The 14,900-nt window shown below is 45.8% G+C and overlaps 1 protein-coding gene across 4 annotated transcripts in view; it reads left to right on the top strand.

Moving 5' to 3' along the window:
* The window catches only part of RNASET2 (ribonuclease T2), a 29,126-nt gene extending 14,826 nt beyond the window's left edge, over positions 1–14,300 (top strand). For 3 of the 4 annotated variants that reach the window (XM_021938055.2, XM_003898394.4, XM_021938056.2), the window contains 5 exons: positions 773–843; positions 5,193–5,306; positions 10,124–10,169; positions 12,892–12,966; positions 13,819–14,300. In XM_021938055.2, coding sequence (XP_021793747.1) covers positions 773–843; positions 5,193–5,306; positions 10,124–10,169; positions 12,892–12,966; positions 13,819–14,022 — 510 coding nt within the window. In that variant the 3' untranslated portion in view covers positions 14,023–14,300. The remainder of the gene's footprint in view (positions 1–772; positions 844–5,192; positions 5,307–10,123; positions 10,170–12,891; positions 12,967–13,818) is intronic. The other variant, XM_021938054.2, reaches the window with a different exon arrangement.
* Positions 14,301–14,900: the final 600 nt, after the last annotated feature.

Here is a 14,900-nt window from a genome sequence, read left to right as displayed (position 1 = left end):
ATGTTGTTTTTAGAACAGTTTTAGGTTTACAGAAAAATTGGATGGAGATTATAGACAGTTCACTCCCTTCCCCCTCAAATCTCCCAATCATTAACATCTTCTATAGTGTGTTACATTTGTTACAATTAATGAACTGATACTGGTACTTTATTATTAAATAAAGTTTAGCGTTAACATTAGGGTTTACTCCTGTGTTGTGCGGTTGTGTGGCTTTGGACAAATGCAGGAGAACAAGTCCCACCCAGTGCGATGCAGAGCAGCCCCTGGCCTCAGACCCCCTGAGCCATACCTCCCCTTCTTTCCTCCCCTTGAACCCCCAGCAACCGCAAATCTCATTTTTGTCTCTTAAGACTACCTTTTCCAAATTGTCACATCATCGGAATCATACAGTATGGAGCCTCTGCAGATTGGCCTCTTTCACTAGCAATATATGTTTACAGTTCCTCCAATGGCTTTTCATGGCTTGATAGTTCATTGGTTTTTGTTGCTGCAAATATTCCATTGTTTGGATGTACACCTTATCCCTTCACCTGTAAGAGCTTGTATTTTCATGTGCAGTTTTATGATTATTCAAATTGCACTTGTAGCTATATCTTAACAAACACTTTGTACAAAATAAGTATACGGTTATTTTACTTACCCAAGTATTGTTAATTAGCAGAGCTCAATTCTTTGAATGTGTCAGTTTATCAAATTTACCTTCTGGGTTTGGAGTTTATTATTAAGATCCTGCATATACTTCTTTTATTTATTTTTTTATTTTAATGCATAGGATCTTTTGCCAGAAATGAAGGCATATTGGCCTGATGTAATTCACTCGTTTCCCAATCGCAGCCGCTTCTGGTAAGTCCCAGCCTCTGATTGCTGTCTTGATTGCTGTCTGAGCGGGTGTGGGGAGCGTGATGAATCGCTCTAAGTGGAAACTGTGTGGGAAGCAAGATAACAGAATCTGTCTTATGGGGCTGAGCAGTTTGAACAACCTTTTATGAGATATGATTCTGTTATGGCATTTTTGGTGCCTTTCTCCAGTGTATAAAAAAATGAAAGCAAGTGGAATTTACCTTATAAGCCTGTTTTCTAACCTATGTGATATTTATTACTTTGCTTGAAAACTTTTCTCAGCCAGTCACAATGGCTCATGCCTATAATCCTGGCACTTTGGGAGGCTGAGGTGGGTGGATTGCTTGAGTCCAGGAGTTCGAGACCAGCCTGGCAATATGACAAAATGCCGTCTCTACCAAAAACTTAAAAAGTCAGCCAGATGTGGTATTGTGTGTCTGTGGTCCCAGAAGCTCAAGGTTGCAATGAGCTGTGATCAGCTGGGGTGATAACTAGCCTGGGTGCTGGGGTGGCGGGGAGGTGAGACCCTGTCTCAAAAAAAAAAAAAAAAGAAAGAAACAAATTTTCTCTTCTGAGGCTCAACAAAGTCAAATGCTTGCATATCTAAGAATTAGTCTATATCAGACAGGAGAGAATATTTCTTAAGGAAATTGTGCTCCGGTCTTGAAATACATTAAGAAAAAAGAGAACAGCCACAGCAGTTCACATCTGTAATCCCAGCACTCTGGAAGGCTAAGGCAGGTGGATCACTTGAGGTCAGGAGTTCAAGACCATCCTGGCCAACATGGCAAAACTCCATCTCTACTAAAAATACAAAATTTAGCTGGGCACGGTGGCGTACACTTGTAATCCCAGCTACTTGGGAGTCTGAGGCAAGAGAATCAATTGAACTCAGTAGGTGGAGGTTGCAGTGAGCCGAGATCATGCCACCGTACTCCAGCCCAGGTGACAGGGCAAGATTCCATCTCAAAAAAAAAGATGTCTTCTAAGATGATGATCTCATGCCTATGACTTAGGGAGGAAAGAAAGTGAGACTTAGCATGTGAGGCTGAGACCTCAGTCAGGGTGAAGTGCCTTTAAGTTCAGCCGAAGCTGAGCCTAAGACCTAAATGCCATGTTGAATTCAAGGTAGCTTTAAAAATCATGGCTTTTTTAATAACATGAAGTGAATTCCTTTTATTAACATTATGTTAACTGAAGGTAATTATTTTCTCCCACTTCAATGTTGCAATTTATAATTCAGATTACAACCCATCAAATTTTAGGTAGGAAGGTTAACCTAGTAATATTTTTGTGTGTAATTTTCAGGAAAGTTAAAAGTTAAGTTTAGAAGAAAGCTTTTTAAAACAAAATGAAATGGAAGTGATGTCCGTCTTCCTGGTTCATCGGTGTGGCAGTGAAGTGGCCTTAGGATTCATGGACCCTCAATCTGTGTATTGAATCACCCTTGAGTACAGAGAACCACTCTTAATGAAAATTCGGATGGTGAATGGTTCAGGTCTCAGTCACCTATTCTGCACAGCCTGTGTTCCAGAAAATTATTTCAAAATAATGGCCATGATAAGTTGAAATGGAAGAAGATAGGAAAAAAAATTGTATGTCACTTCACAGTGTACTTCAGATAATGAGCGTATGGTAACTGAGTTATATGAAAGAGAATTTTTCCAGTTGTTACAATGTTCCATGATAGAGTCTGTCAGACTAGCCAAATGGCTGAAAATAAATCAGCAAACATGCAAAGGCCTTCAGTGAGCTGGATCTTGAGCATTTAATCAAAACAGTGTGGGCAAAGTATGCATTTATTTTTGTGCTCTGATAAAGGCAAGATGACTTACTTTAAATTTTCAAGTTGATAGTTGAATTAAACACTTAAAAAAACTGCCTGGTTCTAAATGAAAAGGATAAATCTCACACACAAATTAATACTTATATTTTTGAGTGCTCCTAAATACAAAATATCAGGGAGGAGCTCCTGTCTGGGCTGTGTCACCCAGTCCTGTGCCTATCACTCAGGTCACCTGACTAACTCCATGGGGGTTGGCCTCTGGCTTCTCCACCTCTGCTCCTTGGGCAGAGGAAGGTGTCACAGCACTGCTGTGGAATGTGTCTTTGGGCATAACCGGCCCCGAGGATTGGCTGCCTCTTGTGGCCCAGCGGGCCAGGTGACGGTGGGTGGGTGAGCCCGGGACATCCGCTCCTGGCTGCATCTACGCTTGGTGGGTGAGTCAGGGTGTCTCTCAGCATAGAGGGCAACACGCTGAGTCACTTCGCATTGGTGACTGACCGTTTTGATGCTTAAAAATAAAAAAGGTCCAGTTCCAAATGAAGTGTGAGTGAATGTCATCGAGCTCCGTGAATATCAGTCTATTTCCAACATCTGTTGAGTTAAGCTTGCTCCAAGAATAATGATGGCTGACATTTGCAGTTTATTGTGAGCAAGGAACTGTTCTCATTCGTGTGGAAGGGCTCGGCGCACCTCATCTCACCTGCAGAATTACCTCTGTTTTATGCAACTAAGTCACCTGGAATTCAGGTTACATTTCTATTAGTTTAAAATAATCTCTTTTTTTCTACCCCATAGGATATAACAAGTTATCAGGTAATTCGCTCTGGAAAGTCTTCTAGATGAAGATAGTTACTCATCCACTTTTATCCTTCCTGTTTTCAACTTTTCATCGTTTTCTGCGACTTAAGTCGATAGGAATTTTTTTTTTTTTTTTTGAGACGGAGTCTCGCTCTGTCGCCCAGGCTGGAGTGCAGTGGCGCGATCTCGGCTCACTGCAAGCTCCGCCTCCCGGGTTCACGCCATTCTCCTGCCTCAGCCTCCCGAGTAGCTGGGACTACAGGCGCCCACAACCGCGCCCGGCTAATTTTTTGTATTTTTAGTAGAGACGGGGTTTCACCGTGGTCTCGATCTCCTGACCTTGTGATCTGCCCGCCTCGGCCTCCCAAAGTGCTGGGATTACAGGCGTGAGCCACCGCGCCCGGCCAGGAATTATTTAAAACTAGTATTTTGGATGAATTTTGCCAATGAATTAATGCACATTAGGTTATATTTTTAAGACTGCATATAAGTGCTTTATAAGTGGTTGCATGAATGTTATTTATTAAAACATCATGAATTCATCACTAATGAAGCTGAGGAAATCTGATTCCCATTTTGTCTTTTCATGCTAATGATGATAAACATCTGAATGACACGCCGGTCATTCTGAAGGTGGCTGTCAGTCTCGTCAGCAGTGGATTGGACGGCAGCCCAGTGCAGTGGGAAGGGCGCTGACCTTGGACTTGAGAGTGGCCTTCAAGGGCAGGCTCTGAGTGACCTTTCAGCAAGTCCCCTGGCCCTTCTGGGCGTCCGTTCCCTGTCTCTAAACTAGCAGTGATATTTTCGCCTTGCAGAGTTCTGAGAACCAAATGAAGAAGGTGAAAGATTTTTGTAAGCCTGTAATCTGCAGTAAAATATCAGGAATCATTGTCGGTGACCACATGTTTCTGGAATACAAATTACGTTCATGTGCAGGCCTTTGGTTATGGGCTGTTCAGTTGTTCTTATTGTCCTCTATGTAGAATGGATGCTTGAACTATAATTTGTAGCAGCTGAAATGGAAAATGGGCCTGAGGTGTTTCCTGGTAATTAGCTGTCCTGCCTTTCCGTGGCTGGTTGCTTAGAAATGATAGTTTGTGCCACTCTGTGAAATTCCCTGGCTGCGAAGCACCCACTCGCTGCAGGAGACCACACGCTGCTTTGTGAATCAGTGGGGGGTTAGGGCAGCATCGTGTTCTTTTTTCTCAGCTTTGATTTGTTGTTAATTGAGCAAGCTGTAATTGTAGACGTGAACTGAAACTGATTATTTCATCGTGGGGGATTGAAATAATCGCCTATGTTGCATATAAGGAATTTTATCCTTCCTACTTTGTAAAAGAAATGACATGCCTACTGCACGGGAATGGTCTGTGCTAAGAGAAAACATGCTTGAGCATTTTTATTAGGAATCAGTTTCATTGCCTTTTTTTTTTTTTTTTTTTTGAGACGGAATTTCTCTCTTGCCCAGGCTATAGTGCAATGGCATGATCTCAGCTCACTGCAACCTCTGCCTCCCCGGTTCAAGCGAATCTCCTCCTCAGCCTCCTGAGTAGCTGGGATTTCAGGCACCTGCCACCACACTTGGCTCATTTTTTTGTATTTTTAGTAGAGATGGGTTTCACCATGTTGGTCAGGCTGGTCTCAAACTCCTGATCTCAGGTGATCCACCGCCTTCAGCCTCCCAAAGTGTTGGGATTACAGGTCTGAGCCATTGCGCCCAGCCTGTTTCATTACTTTTAAGTGGAGATTTTTTTTCTGATCCTCACAGGAAGCATGAGTGGGAAAAGCATGGGACCTGTGCCGCCCAGGTGGACGCGCTCAACTCCCAGAAGAAGTACTTTGGCAGAAGCCTGGAACTCTACAGGGAGCTGGACCTCAACAGGTGGGTGCGCCCTTCCCCCTGCTGCTCTTCCCAGTGGGGATCCCTGCTGTCTCCCAAGCCTGACGGCTGGATCCAGGGGAGTGAGTGTAGACCACGCTGCCCTCCAGCAGCTTCTGCATGTGCACTGTTTGGCCAGTGGGATCATTCCTGAGGAATGTTCTGTGCCTACCGAGCCTTTCCGGATCATTCTACATCACGATCACACAGAGTGGGTGCAGAGTATTGGGATGCCTGTCCGGGCACCATCTCATCATCAGAGTCGGCCATAGGGAAAATGAGAACTCCAACCAGCGCGTGCCTTTCTCAGCCATGATTCCTGATAAAGGATAGTGCATGAACAGGTCGTTTCCTTTTCCTTAGAAAGACGGAACCTCAGGAAGTCTGTGGGTCTTTGTCACAGAGCTCCTGGAACAAGCAGGCAGGAAAGAGATGTTGGCCAGGGTTCTTTAAACCCCAGAAATGATCCAAACCTGCCTGAATTGTCCCTGCCTGCCCTCACCTCAGTTCTCGAGAAGGGGAATATGTTGTCACCACTTGAACCAGTGAACTTGTAAAACAAAGTGCCTCCCGAGGGCCACGCCCAGGCCACTCACTGTCCAAATCTGGTTGCTAGAGAACCAGGGTGTGCCCTTACCTCTCCGTCTGGACGCTTCAGTATGTCAGTGTCTTAGCTGTTCTCACTGACCTTCATCATAAGAGGTCATAATAAACCAGTGAAGTGCTAAAAAAACATGACAGGCGATTGCACTGCCTCTGTGTTGCTGCTTTTGCAATTTACGCAGCTTGTTTTAGAGCAATTCTCCTTCAAATCAGAATAATACCAGGAGCCTTTGCTAATCAGCTGTATTTAAGGTTTCTGAATTAAATCTGCTTAAAAGATGAATAAACCTCCATTGCTTATCTAGACATGTGCTTTACCTCAATGCACAAAATTGTCTCACACAGATGGTCTCCTGTGTCATCTGATGAAACGCGGTCTAACAGCTGCGACTTGGGTGGGATAGAGCTCAGGCGCTGATAGAAGAGGGGCTTGGCACGGTTAGCGGGGACCAAGATTACATCAAATAATGCCCTGTGAATAAGCTTTTTTAAAAATCACCTCCCAGAGCGCACGGCTTTAGGTGGGCCTTTTCATCCTGGTTCTGACACTAACTAGTTGTACAATTTGTGTATCTGACCTCTAGATCTTCTTTCCATGCTGTAAAATAAATGGATAGGTTGCCATCAACCCTGCAGTCCCTTCTAGCTCTTAAAATCTGCACTACCAAGTACATACGCTAAGAAACGTACACAGACCTATACACTTTGATTTGTATATAGTTTGTGTATACAATTTGCTCTATATAATTTAATCTTAGGTTTTTAATAGAGGAAGCATTGCTTTCTTGCAGTAAGAGCAATATTTTAGGAAACATTTTCTCACCCAAAAAATGTAGCTAATTAGCTGTTCAAAAGTCATTGTGGGCTGAGTGTGGTGGCTCATGCATATAATCCCAGCACTTTGGGAGGCTGAGGTGAGTAGATCACCTGAGGTGAGTTCACAACCAGCTTGGCCAACATGGTGAAATCCCATCTCTACTGAAAATACAAAAATTAGCCGGGTGTGGTGGTGCATGCCTGTAATCCCAGCTACTCGGGAGGCTAAAGCAGGAGAACGGCTTGAACCCAGGAGACATAGGTTGCAGTGAGCTGAGATCGTGCTATGGCACTACAGCCTGTGCAAACAAGAGTAAAACTGTCTCAAAAAAAAAAAAAAGTCATTATGACGGTTAACCAAGAGAGTGTCTTAGGTAGCTCCTGGAGCACAGGAGACTTACAATTAAAAAGAAAGTCTGTCATTGCTGAAAGACTGGAAGGGTAGGAACCACTTTGGAGATAACAAGAGAGATGCCCTCTGTTTCAAAATATGGGTCTTACGGTCCCAACCCTGCCACAGAGTGCTGGTGCTTTCCAGGCTGACTCCATAAACCAGTTCATTTAATCAAACAGAGAAAGGAGGATAAATGGATACTGCCAAAAATTTTAAAATCAGTTTTCTAAATAATTCATCTCTGTATCCAACAAATAGCTTATTAAGTGGCTCCTACTTACACTTGTTGAAACTCAGTAGCTTTCCTGCTATGGTTTGGATGTGGTTGGTTTATCCCCACCAAATCTCATGTTGAAATTTGATCACCAGTGTGGAGGTGGGAGGCGTCTGAGTTGTGGGGAAGGATCCCTCATGAATAGATTAATGCCCTCTTGCAGGGGTGAGCGAGTTCCCACTCAGTGCCCCAGAGAGCTGGTTGTTAACAGGAGCCTGGCACCGCCCCCACCCCCTGGCTTCCTCTCTGGCCATGTGATCTCTGTACACACCAGCTCCCCTTTGCCTTCTGCCATGAGCGGAAGCTTCCTGAGGCCCTTGCCAGAAGCAGAATCTGGGTCCATGCTTCTTGGACAGCCTGCAGTCCCGTGAGCCAAAGAAACCTCTCTTTTAAATAAATTACCAAGCCTCAGGTGTTCCTGTGTAGCAACACTGGACAGACTAAGACACGCACACACACACACACACACACACACTCACACACACGAGACACGTGCAAAACTCTTAAGTCCTGGAGTCCCTGTGGGGATTCAGCAGGGCCCAGTGCTGCCCCGCCATTGATGTAGATGGGGATGATGGGTCCTGTATTCATTCATTCATTCATTCATTCATTCATTCATTCAGTAAATAAATGTTCACCGAGGGCCTGCGAGGGCAAAGCACTACTGAGAGTATGTTTGCTAGAACCTATAAAGAACAATTATAGGAAAATTATATTCTTAGTTTCTGCAAGGGAAATCTATAATTCTTAGTGCCTTAATTTTAATCTAAAAATAAAATTAAGAAGTCAAAATTTAAGACTCCTCATTTTTCCTTGTAAACTGGTATCACAAATTATCTTTTTCTCATAGGTTGGCTTTTCAAATTATCATAAACTGTAACAGGCCGGGCACAGTGGCTCATGCCTGTAATCCCAACACTTTGGGAGGCCAAGGCGAGTGGATCATGAGGTCAGGAGTTCATGACCAGCCTGGCCAACATGGTGAAACCCCATCTCTACTAGAAATACAAAAATTAGCTGGGCATGGTGGTGCACCTAATCCTAGCTACTCAGGAGGCTGAGGCAGGAGAATCTCTTGAAACCAAGAGGCAGAGGTTGCAGTGAGCCGAGATCACACCACTGCAGTCCAGCCTGGGCCACAGAGCAAGACTCTGTGTCAAAAAAAATAAAATACAATACAAAACTGTAACATTTTTTTCTTCACTTCATAGTATGAAGGCAGCAAACCTGAAAAACCACAAATCATTTTGAAGCAAAGTTCTCAGGGTTCCCATAGACTCAGATGAGCTGATGGCACGTCCTAGAGTACCCACAGATAAAGACCTGGGATGAGTGCCAAGCTCATCTCAACTCAGCAGAAAGCATGGTGCTGGGCTAGGTGCTGCATTCCCCCACATCTTTCTCTCTTTGCCTTACTCCCTTGATCACCCAGGTCAGGAGCATGGTACCCAATAGACATGTAACACGAGCCACAGATGTCATTTAAAATGTTCTAGTAGCGTCATTAAAAGGAGCAAAAAGAAACAGGTTAAATTAATTTCAAAAATATTTTATTAAACTCAATATATCAAAAATAGGATCATTGAAACTTAGGATAAATATCAAAAAATTCATGAGCTAGTTTACTTTTTTTTTTTTTTTTTTTTGCTGCAAAGTCTGAAACCTGTTATTCATACAACACCAACAGCTAGGGTATGCGAGGTCCTGTGGGTTCGGGCCATGTCTGGGGCTGAAAGGACCCTGGCCTGGCATCTCAGTCCTTGTTCCAGGAACTCTGTGGCCAAGACAGTCTGACAATCAGTTAGTGCCCACAGAGGCTGTCAAAGTCCTTGTGTCCACTCTGTGATCATGATCTAGAATTTTCTACAAAGGCTTGAATATGGGGAACTAGGATATTGTTCTGGAATGATTCAGAATTTTTACAGTGTACCTTTATAATTTAATAAGTCAATTCTGTATATAGTAGTTTGGTAGGATTCTGTGTAGCAGGGCTTTAGGAGGCGATTGAAAGCTATAGGGACTTAACATATGGTTGTGTATTGCTTAGTGATGGGGTATAAAATTGTCATTTTGTGAATATCTTGGAGTGCACTTACTTAGCTGATACAGCCCACGACACACCTATGCTTTGTGGTATAGCCTGTTGCTGTGAGGCTAAAACCTGTACAGCGTGTGACTGTATCGAGTACCGTAGGCACCTGTATGTAACACAGTGGTAAGAATTTGTGTATCTAAACATATCTCAACATAGAAAAGGCACAGTAGAAATATGATCATATGGGACCGCCCTCGTACCTGCAGCCCTTCACTGACTGAATGTCGAAATGTGGCGCATGACTGTGTTTGAAGATTTGACCAAATGCGGTTTACCAGGATAAGCCTGGAATCCAATTTCATTTGCTATCTTTTAAAGCAGGTGTGGCAAATCGGTGGTGCTCTGTGTGCCACCTCCACTTGGTGGTGGCCCCTGTGATCCCATGCTCAGAAGGAGTCAGGAACTGGAAAGGGTGTCTGGAGCAGTTAGTGTGTGTGCTGAGGGGTGGGAAGGCGGCGGGGATTGGGAACCATCTATTTGCTGTCCATGTTGACACATTTGTTGCATAAAGTCATAGAAAAAAAGCACTTTCCTTTAAGAGTGTCTTAATTTTTGCCATGAAATGTGATATCTGAAAAGAACAAGAAAGGAAAATGGACCTTCATTATACAGCTAACTTTTTAAAATTTAAATTTTAGTGTGCTCCTAAAATTGGGGATAAAACCATCCATCAATTACTACCAAGTAAGTCTTGCTTTTGCTTCTTTTCTCATGCGTATCCCCTGGGGACCTCCAGCAGGGCCATTTCAGCCTCTGAGTCAGTGGACTGTAAAGTGACCCAATGCAAACTCCCTTCCTACTTAACCATTATCATTTAAACAGATTTTATTTGCATTTTATTTTTCTGTGTATGTTGTGTATGAACTGAAGGCTTCTTAGACCAGTGATTTGGAAGCACAGATTCACGGCTCCTTTTGTGAGAAGCGTGTGCCCCAGGGTCTGGCAGAGCAGGTGGAATCTGCAGTTTGAAGAGTCACATTCACTTTTGTAACACAGTCTTATGTTTATGGTTTGTTTTCATGATAAAATTGTGATTTGTTTTATGATTAAAAAAAAAAAAACTATAGACATTTAAGCATGACAAGATGTTATTAGCTGGTAAGCATATACAAAAAGTTGTTTTTGGCCAGGTGTGGTGTAAATCCCAGGACCTTGGGAGGCTGAGGCTGGAGGATTGCTTGTGGCTAGAAGTTCGAGACCAGCCTGGGCAACAGAATGAGACCTCTACAAAGAAGTAAAAGCAACTGAGCATGATAGTATGTGTCTGTGGTCTCAGCTATTCAGGAGGCTGAGGTCAGAGGATTGCTTGAGCCCAGGAATTTGAGGCTGCAGTGAGCCATGGTCGCCCCACTACACTCCAGTCTGGGTGACAGCCAGATCACGTCTCTTAAAAGGAAAGAAAAAGTAGTTGTTTTCCACTCTTGGTTGCCTGTTTTTGTCAACAAAATTGTAATCCTTTATTACCTGGGGATGCTTGTGCTCCCATGATGTAGCTGCCGTAGAGACCCATGTGTCACCCACAAAGCCTGGGATATTTACGATGTGGACCTTTACGGAAAATGTTTGCAGACTCTTGCCTTAGAGAAATGTGTCAGATTCTTTGAGATAGTTTTTGTATTTATCACATGTTGTAGATTTAGAAAAAGGTTGAAAGTCACTGATTTTAGCAGTTCTGGGGTGATGGCTGTATGTTGAACAATTGTTTTGGTGCCTTGACAGTTTGAGAAATAAATTGGCAACAGTGTCTTTGCTCTCAGTGGTGTCTGCTTACCTGTGCAGCCATTTTTCCAGGGTGTGGGGAGCAGTGGACTTGAGGAAGGAGTCTGCCAGCCCTTTCCAGACTCCCGCACAACCCCAGCCCCGGGAAGCCGTAAGATGATTGTTTGCAGGGCCCTCACAGTCCTCACCCGGACTCATGTGCGAATAGATGAGGGGAATGTGCCTGCCATGTTTGCCCAGAACTTGGCGTTCAGGGAACTGATTCCAGTGGTGGTAAAAGCCACAGCGACCACACACTTGCTGAGCTGTTTCCAGGTGCTAATGGCGTTTGATTGGGCATCAGAAACAGCACGGTGGATACTCAGAGTTCTGTCCTTTGAAAGCAGTTTGATTTATCGTCAGGAGAGACTTTCAGCTTTTGCATCCAGCATCCAGCCACTTGTCCACTCATCTGTTTTATGGGAAAATCAGGGCTATAGGAGAACCCAGGAGAGTTGCTGACCCAGACATTTCCTGGGAAATACGTTGCTGAGATGGAGGCCTGCAGCCTGCCCAGGCCCTGGGGGGAGTGGCTCAGTGGAGCAGAGCTGGGGGCTGGAAGATGTGAGACCAGTTGCCACTTGAGGGGCATCAGGGGGAGAGCAGGAAGTTTGGGAAGAGGCCGGGTGGGAGCCACAGACGTGAGGACTTCATCCTCCAGCAGTGCTGAGCTCTGAGTAGGCTGGGGTGTTTGCTTGTTGCTGTGGTTGCCTGGTGCTGGGGAGAGACTAGGGACAGAGACCCTCCAAGTAGGCCACATGGTGGGGGAGTCTTGGCCCATGGCCATGCAGTTGGAGAAGAAGCGATAGTGTGAAGGAGGCCAAGGCGTTGGGGCAGGAATGGCAGCCAGTAGCCAGGCGGTCAGTGGAGCAGGTGCTCAGGAGGTCACAGGAGAGCTTCCTGGAAGGAGTGGACAGTGTCTGGGCAGACAGGCAGGCAAGGGGCAAAAGGCATCTGCTGGAGCTGGTGACCCCAGTTCAATGCCCCCAAAAGCCAGAGCATGAGGCTTAGAGGATGCAGGTGTCCTCCTAGGAGGTTGGACTCAGAAGGCACGAGGCAGAAGCAGTAGGGGAGGATTCCCTCAGTAGAGTGGGGAGGAGGCCCCTTGTCCGAGAGGAGGTTGGAGCACACGGGGGTCTAGGTTTGCAGTTTTGGGACCAGTACCTGAGGGCTCCCAGGGCCTGCCTTCTGTGAAGGAGAATGTGTCCGCCGTGGGAAGGGGGTCGGGAGAGAGGGAGACTTCAGAGTGGGCAGGGCTGAGAAAGCTTTGTGGGCCATGAAAGGCGGAGTAGGAGTCGGTGGATGAGGGTGGCTGTGGCAGGTGGCATTTCAGGTGAGACAGCTTGGGAGGGAGTGTGGGGCCCAGAAAGACACTGGGAGGAGGAGAGCTCCGCTCTCCAGAGAAACAGGAGTAGAGAGAAAACAGAGCTGCAGTGAGTAGCTTGTGGTCTGGGGATGAAGCCCAGGATGACAGCATCCTCTGCTTTGCTGGTGGAGATAGGGGCTTCCTTCTCACACCTGTGCTGGGTTCTGTCCCTGCCAGCCAGGGGAGAGCAGGACCCTGCCACTGTTGCGCTTGGGATAGCCCAGAACTGTCAGATCTTTTCTGTTGAAGTTTAATTTCTAATACACTTGTATTTAATATCAGGTTGCAGATTTTAAAGATGCCCTCGCCAGAGTATATGGAGTGATACCCAAAATCCAGTGCCTTCCGCCAAGCCAGGTTAGACAGTTATGTTGTGTCTTCCTTTTTTTCTCAAGAAGACAGGTTCTAGTTTCCTGATGGCTTTGTCTTCACCATACAGTTCCCATGGGCAGACTTGTATTTGTGCATTTGTGTCTGTATATGTGGGCATGTGCTGTGTGTGTGCGTGAGTGTGTACATGCATGTGTAGATGTGCTGTGTGCACCTTTTTGAGTGTGTACATGCATGTGGGCATGTGCTGTGTGTGTGCATGGTCCTGTGCATCTGTGTGCATGTGCTGTGTGTGTATGTGTGCACGTATGGGCATGTTCTGCATGTGTGCACAGGCCTGCGCATCTGTGTATGTGGGTGTGCATGTATGTCTGTGGGAGCATGTGCTGTGTGTGAGCAGGCATGGTTCCTTGACAGCATGCGAGGACAGGGTTGTCTTCTTGCTTATCTTTAACAAGAATATACCTGTTCTTTTAGCAATAGGGTACTGTTGCCCTTTTGGCCTACAAAAGCCGTTTTTTTCTCCTAATATCTTAATAGGTATGTTGAGTGCTGTTGTATCTGTGTCTTTGTTAATTTTCTCTAAGATAAAAGCAGAGGCTTTTCACCGGGGCTGCCAGGCTGGCCTCTGGTGGTGACCAGGAGATCCAAGCCCCAAGCCCAGCTCCACTGCCCACAGGCGAGTCTCCTAGAGCCACCCGCTCCAATTTAGTGCATGTCAGTCTTCTGCTAAATGAAGGGGTCTGTTCTTGGAAACTCGAACCTGTGGTGTGGAGCCTCTGCTTTTGTTATCTTCAAGTTCTGAAAGTTCATGATCATAAGACCTTGATGATAATCCAAGATCTGAATTCTAAAGTGTCTTTCATCGTTTATTTTTAGGATGAAGAAGTACAGACAGTTGGTCAGATAGAACTGTGCCTCACTAAGCAAGACCAGCAGCTGCAAAACTGCACTGAACCGGGGGAGCAGCCGTCCCCCAAGCAGGAAGCCTGGCTGGCAGATGGGGAGACTGAGAGCCGGGGTCTGAGGGTCTGTGAAGATGGCCCAGTCTTCTATCCCCCACCTAAAAAGATCAAGCACTGATGCCCAAGTTTTGGAAATATTCTGTTTTAAAAAGCAAGAGAAATTCACAAACTGCAGCTTTCTAAACAACAACTCCAAAGGGAAGTTTCGCGTGTGCTTTTTCACAGCAAGCCTTTCTGTTTGCTTTGCTGTTTCCCTTCCATGCCTGTCAATTGGATGTTGTGGTCCATGTAGAGTGAGTGTGTGCAGCGTACATGGGGAGAGAGGAACTGTCCCACGCCTCAGTGGCTGTTTTGTCCTTTGAATAAAGTTCACAGATTGTTTTTTTTTTTCTTCTCTATTAAGCTCGTCAGTGCCCTGGTAAATCAGGCAGGCATACTTGGAATTCGGACAGATGGCGCCGATTCAGGGGACTCTCTTGCTTGCGTTTACCCCTCAGAGCCTGTTGCCTTCTTGGCGCAGGGACCCCGTCCAGACGAAGAGCTCTGCGCATGGCAGGCGCCCATGCCGATGCCTGGTGGGCCCGGGCGGTGTCTCTAGCTCAGATTGGGTCTGTTCCATGTGGCCAGAGCCCCAGGACATCATTCCTTAGCCAGCTGCTCCCTTGTTGGAAGCCTTGTGTGGTCACGGGTGTGTCCTGGAACGGTGACTTTGCCACTCCTGCGCTAGGAGATTTGGGTGTATTCACGGAGCAGCCAGCCCCTGTCTCCGTCAGAGCAGTCTCTTCCGGGTTACTGGAAGGGCAGCTTCTGTCAGGCCTCACTTCCTTCTTATCAGAGGGTCCCTGCACTGACACGTATTTAGAAATGTACATGGAGCCCCCAGAGAAATGTGCCTCCGTCGTGTGTTCCAGAACCGGAGGTGCCCTTTCCTTCTAGATATGTGATGACACGGCTCTCGTCAGGCGGACTGCTGCGCCCACGGTCTCGGCCTGCCGT

Source organism: Papio anubis, chromosome 6 (assembly GCF_008728515.1).
Source record: "Papio anubis isolate 15944 chromosome 6, Panubis1.0, whole genome shotgun sequence".
In the NCBI taxonomy this organism is placed as follows: Eukaryota; Metazoa; Chordata; class Mammalia; order Primates; family Cercopithecidae; genus Papio; species Papio anubis.
The sequence above is the reverse complement of the archived record's forward strand: the minus strand, read 5'-3'. Positions and strand labels throughout refer to the sequence as shown.